The following is a 5,979-nucleotide window of genomic DNA, read 5'->3' as shown; positions in this document are numbered from 1 at the left end:
ACCTGATGCCAAGACCAAGCGGAGGGGTGATGCACCCCTCACCCTCATTCCCCCAATGTACGTCTTGTCACGTACAACATCAACACGTATGTAGGACCACATAAAGACAGACGTACATATGTCCGCACTCCTGTCCTGGTCCCCCGGGGCCCCCCGCCCCATCCTCCCCCCCCCCCGGGTCCTTAGGAGGTGGACTTTGCCGGTGAGCCGGACAAGATGTCCCCCATGGACCTGGACTCGGGGTTCTGGGTGAAGCAGGGGCCCAAGCGGGTGCACAGCCCGGATGCCCTGCGCGCGGCTCTGAAGCTGGCCGAGGAGAGGACCCTGCACTCCACATTTGCAGGTGGGCGGGTAGAGGAGGTTCAAGAGGAGAGGGAGGGGGGGGGAGGATTTGACGGAGGCGGCGATGGGGATACCCTACTCAGGTGGGGGGCCGGGAGGGGGGGAATCATTTGATCTTATTTAAATGTCGCGGTAATAGGATTGAGCGGTTGAAAATGGTATAGATCAAATTAGTAGCTTTATTTTATTATTAATAGGCTGGGTTGGGCCAATCATTCTGCCACTCATATTTTACACTTGAATCAAGTTCGATACAGCATACTTTTTATAAATTAAGAGCATGCGGGTAACTGGATGTGTCGTACCGCCAACTACTACATCCCCACACACATCATTCCAACCACTCCCCACACCAGGAGGTGTCCTCGGCCCCCTACTGCACTCCTCTGCTGTACTGCTTTACTGTACTAAAAATCCCACGTCCCCCCCCGGCCCTCTCTCTCTTCCCCCCCCCACACACACATACATACATACATGTAACCCCCTTAGGAGCTCGCCTGATGTCCAACGCACGTCGTTGCGCCGCCCGTCTGGCTTCCGTACACGCGGGAGGGGCCAGCGGCAAGGGGGGTGCCAAATCAGGCAAGGGGGGGAAGGGCGGCGGCCGTAAGGACGGCGGTAAGGCCCACAGCGGTGGCGGCGGCAGCGGCTACTACTCGGACGACAGCGAGGATACGGAGCGGGTGTTGGACGCCCTGTCGGCGCCGGCGAAGGGGAAGCAGCAGCAGCCGCAGCCGCCGTCACAAGCCTCGAAGAAGAAGAAGAAGACGGCGGTGAAGGATGGAGCGGCTGGCGGTGGCGGGGTGACGGCGGCGGTGCAGCTGGTGAAGCTGCTGGGGGCCAGCAAGCGGAGTGAGGAGGCTGGGAATGGTAATGGTGGTGGAAATGGCGAGCGTAAGTCCGCCTGGGGTGGGGTGTTCGGCGGTGGCGGCATGGCGGCTGCTGTGGGTGTTGCTCAGCGTGTGAAGCAGTTCGGCGGGGCTCTGCGGCGGGCGGTGAAGAGGCGGGAACACGCGCGGCGCCGGTGGGATAAGACGTTGTTTCTGGTCATGCAGGTGGGTGGTTGGGTGGTTGGGTGGGTGGTTGGGTGGTTGGGTGGGTGGGTGGGTGGTTACAGCAGGTGCCTGAAAAGAGGTGGGGGAAAGGCGAATAGAGCCGGATGCTGGGGTTGATATGTGGTCTCGGAGCTGAACAGGTTATGATGAGCGCTGGTGGCTGCTCCCCTCTCTCCCCGTTTGTTCCAGCTTAGGAATGTTCGGACCATTCTTCATTTCTGACTGTCCACCCTCATCACTTACACTATCCCACCATCCCACCATCCCACCATCCCACCATCCCACACACTCTCCCCCTAGCCCCGCTCTCCCTTGGCTTGGTGGCTTTCCATCTGCCCCTCTCCCTCATCCTCCGTCCCCTCCTCCTTCCCTAACCCCCCTGTCACCAGTCGGGCGCTTTTGACGAGAAGAACCTGGCTCGGGATCACGCCAGGGAGGTGACTCGTCTCCGCCGTACAGCCGCCCTGATGGCTTGGAAGCAGCTGCGGGGTGCCGCTGATGACATGTTGATGGTGTTCGGGGAGGTGGTGTTCAGAGATGTGGGGGTGGTGTTCGCACTGGCCATGGCGGGCTTCCTGATGGCCTTCCCCTTCGTGATGCTCGGGGTGGCGGTACAGGTACGGAGGGGGGAGGGGGGTGTACGGAGGAGGAGAGGGGGGGTTCTCTGGCAGGTGGCCTGGAAGGCTGGGAGGATGCGGCGATGGTGGTGGTGGTGGTGGTGGTGTCTGCTGGCCTTTCTCCCCGCTGTCCAGTACAGCGGTCTGTTGTCACATATTAGTCGTTGCGGCTCCAAACAGCATTTCCCCACCTCCCTCCCCCCATCTCAACACCCGGGGGCCCCTCCGTTCTGTCCACAGATATCCCCGGGTGACCGACACGACCGGCTGCTGATGGGCAGTCTGGTCGGGTGCTACGTGTTGGTGGGGTTCACGGGTATGGCCGCTGCGGTGGCCCAGCTGCGGCGGGACCCCAGCCAGCTCAAGGTGTACCGCCCCTCGGATGTCATCAGGTTCCCCAACTTCAGGAGGGGGACTGCGCTGTCCAGCTGGAAGGTAGTAGGGCCATGTGTGCGTCCGTGTATCTGTCTGTGTGTCTGTCTGTGTGTCTGTGTGTCTGTCTGCCTTCCTTCCTGCCTGTCTGCCTGTCGGTCGGTCGGTCTGTGTGGGCATGGGGGGTTGTTGGGGGTTGAGACGCCACGAAACGAAACGGCGGGTGGACCCCACCCGGCCACCCCCCCGGGTGAAGGGAGGGCTGCGGAGGAGGGAGGGAGCTGCAGCACCTCTGCCACCAGGGTACCGGGAACTACATCCCCCCCCCCAACCACGTCCCTTCCCCCCGCCACACTTCCCCGCCCCCACATAGGCCCATTGGGTGAATGTGTTCGCGCTGTTCACTCTGGTACTGGAGTTCTGGCAGCTGTGCGCCTTCAGCTACCAGCGCAGTATCCCCTACCCCAAGAAGTCCCTCCTGAAGGCGATATTCCCCTGGGCGCTACTGGACCTGGGGCCCGCAGCGTACTTCCTGCAGGTGGGGGGAGGGGGGAAAGCAGGGGGGGGTGCATGTGTGTGTATTTGTTTTTGTTTGTTTACTTGAGAGTTGATGAAAGGGGTCGAGAGGGGGGATGGAGGTGATGGGCAGGTTGGTGAATGGTTGGGGTACTGGAACGTGCTTTTTGTGTCGTACTTGTACGGTGCTACGTCATGTCAGTGTATCACACGTTGTTAGTGGTGAGAGCTCTTCAAGTAAAAATGTGGCCCGGGACTGAGCCCTGCGGGTATGCAGGGGCCTTACGACTGGGGGTCCACAGACCTTTGCTCGGCAAATGAAAAAAGGAGGAAGGATGGGAAAGGAACGCAATGACGGGCTGAAAAGACAGACCTATCACGGCCCAGTGTGACGTATCCTTTACATATCCGTACAATCACTACAAAATCGGCCACTCAAACCCGGAATCCCGTACACCTTGTCCCTTACAAGTTTCCCTCCTCACCTTACCCTCGCTTGTACGACCTCTCCTTTGTTCCCCCTTCCCCTCCTACCGCCCTGACCCCTGATCATTCCTCCTCCAACCCTTATTGCGGTAAAACACATATCCGCCTCCCCCCCCCCCACTCCCCCCCTCCTCTTTCCCCCCCTTCAGGTGTTTGCGCTGTTGGCCTTCATGGTGGTTTGGATAGCTGTGTTTTTCCCCCAGACCCCCGCGGGGCTAAAGCGGGTGATTATGCCCTTCCTGGGGCAGGCGGCGTACCTGACCATCACCTCGGGGCTGCTCAGGTGCGTCTAGAGGGGGGGGCGGGGGGGGGAGGGGGTTATGCTAGCTACACAAGGCCCGAGCTGCGGGCAGGAACTGGCGGAGATCGCCGATGTGTGCACAAGTACGGTGTACGGACGAAGGAGGATTGCTGGAGGTGTAATACGTGGGGGAGAGATAGATGGCACTTCCTGACCCTGCTAGCGGTGTATTAGGACTATGGCGGACATTAAGGCCATAGACGTTGTACATATGTACATATATGTATGTATGTATGTATGTACCCCCAGAGGCCTGTATCCACATCCCGTCTCACCCGTCAACGGTCTTCCCTCCGCCCCCCTTTCCCCCAAAACACACACACCACACACACATACACCTCCTTTCCGCGCCCTGATGGGGGCCCCTGCAGCCAAGTGAACTGCCGGCTGTCGGACGGAGCTCTGATTCGTAACCCCGACATCACCTGCTGGACAGATCCACGACATGTGTACGGCGCAGTGGCAGCGATGTTGGCCCTGGGGCTCTACGTGCCCCGAGCAACACTCACACCCTTCGAGGTTGGGCAGTGGGGGGGGGAAATGGTTGGGGAGGAGGAGAGTGGAGAGGTGCTCACAGTCGGTTAGTTAGTTAGTTAGCTGGTCAACAGGTCGACCAAGGTGGGAGGTAATGAGCAATTCAGCACATGCTGGCCTGCATTGCATTGCCGGCGGCCACACGGCACTGCACAATTTGATTACTGTCTATTGCTGGCAAGGGCACCAGCACAGCCATCACCATCACCACCAACTACACAAGTGGTTGGTAGATTGCATGTAGTTAGTTATTTCCGTTACCGTCAACCCGGTGGATCCACCCCAGGTGTTCTTCCCCAGCGAGAATCTGGACATCAAGTACCGGGGGTTGTACGTCCGTGTCGTACAGCTGCTGCGGCTGGCAATGGCCGGCTACAACCTGTTCTTTGCGGACACGTACCCGCTGTCGGTGAGAACATCCCGAGCTGTGGGGGGGGGGTTGGAGGAAATGAAGGCCATGCTGGGCTCTCCTGTTGCTTTCCCTGGCATCATGTGTGTGTATGTGTATTTTGCACATATACGTATATACCATAAGCATACTATAACCATACCATAACCATATACGTGTGTATGGTTCCAAATATCCGAACACGCTGTTCCCCTCCTTCCCCTCTCTGCCCCCGTCCCCCCCCGCCCAGGTCATGGTGGCCAACGCGGGAGTGTGCGCTCTCCTTGCCGTACTGACGATCATCATGCGGCCCTGCTGCATCGGGGCGGTCAACATAGGGCGGGGAACGGGGTTCGTACTGGCGACCTGGTCGCAGGTGCGTGAGGATAACTGGGGCCATCATGTTTGGGGGCAATGGTGTGTGGGTGTGTTAGTTGCGGCCTGTGAAGAGACGGGTGGCAGTGGAGTGGTGTGGGAGGGTGGGGGTTGGAGGTGGGGGGAGGAGGGGGTAATGAAAGCGGGTAGGAGGTGCAGGGGGAGAAGTAGCCCCAAGTGGTGAAACACAAACCCGGGACCAGAACCCGCTTGGGGGGTCCCCCGCTCCTCCGTGGAGAGGTACAGACTACTCCAACAGGGGATTCTCCGCTGGCTGCTGCCTTGCCGTACAGCCATACAGTCAACGATCTTCCTCCTCCCGTGTGTGTGTGGGGGGGGGGAAGGGTAATTCCTTCCAGGTTTCTCCCGGGGCCCACGTGGCTGCACCATTGGTGCACTTGCCGTGCAGTTGAGGTCCGCCTGTATAGAAAAATCGTACATAGTCCCCGTACCCGCTTCCCCCCTTATTTTACCGCTCCGGTCCCCAACCTCCCGGCCCCCCTCTTCCCCCCCTGTAGCTGGTATCCGTGACCACCCTCCGTCTAACCCCGGAGCGGGACAGGCACATGGACTACAAAACCGGGCAGTTGTACACCCGGGACTGGAGATATGTGTACGTGCTGGTAGCGGGATGGGCTGTCATTGCGGCAGGTAGGAGCGAGGGAGGGAGGGAGGAGGAGGGGGAGGGGGAGGGGAGGGGAGGAGAGGAGTGGGGAAGGATGAAGAGGCTGGGAAGGAAGGGGAGAAGGGGAAGGAAGAGGAAAGGGAGAAGGGGCGGGAGTGTGGGGGGGAGAGAATAGAAGGGGAGGGAGGAAAGAAGAGGAGAGGGGAAGGAGAGCGAACAGGTACATCGCCGTGTTCATCAGCCCGTTTGTAACGGTGTATGTATGTACACTTACACAGCACCACCAGTCAACCTGCAGTACAGTTCACCCCTCCAGCCCCGTACATACAACCCCCCCCTGCGCCCCATACCATGTCCACCACACTACA

At 59.7% G+C, this 5,979-nt stretch overlaps 1 protein-coding gene across 1 annotated transcript in view; it reads left to right on the top strand.

The window, feature by feature from the left end:
- Positions 1-5,979, top strand: part of VOLCADRAFT_93644 (uncharacterized protein) — a gene marked incomplete at both ends in the record, with an annotated part of 32,566 nt that overhangs the window by 25,534 nt on the left and 1,053 nt on the right. Inside the window, 10 exons of the mRNA XM_002952958.1 lie at positions 187-343; positions 832-1,397; positions 1,787-2,014; positions 2,255-2,449; positions 2,760-2,924; positions 3,538-3,671; positions 4,061-4,208; positions 4,510-4,632; positions 4,862-4,987; positions 5,505-5,637. Coding sequence (XP_002953004.1) covers positions 187-343; positions 832-1,397; positions 1,787-2,014; positions 2,255-2,449; positions 2,760-2,924; positions 3,538-3,671; positions 4,061-4,208; positions 4,510-4,632; positions 4,862-4,987; positions 5,505-5,637 — 1,975 coding nt within the window. The remainder of the gene's footprint in view (positions 1-186; positions 344-831; positions 1,398-1,786; positions 2,015-2,254; positions 2,450-2,759; positions 2,925-3,537; positions 3,672-4,060; positions 4,209-4,509; positions 4,633-4,861; positions 4,988-5,504; positions 5,638-5,979) is intronic.

Source organism: Volvox carteri (assembly GCF_000143455.1).
Source record: "Volvox carteri f. nagariensis unplaced genomic scaffold VOLCAscaffold_33, whole genome shotgun sequence".
In the NCBI taxonomy this organism is placed as follows: domain Eukaryota; kingdom Viridiplantae; phylum Chlorophyta; class Chlorophyceae; order Chlamydomonadales; family Volvocaceae; genus Volvox; species Volvox carteri.
Note: the sequence above shows the minus strand (reverse complement) of the source record. Positions and strands in the feature narration are given on the sequence as shown.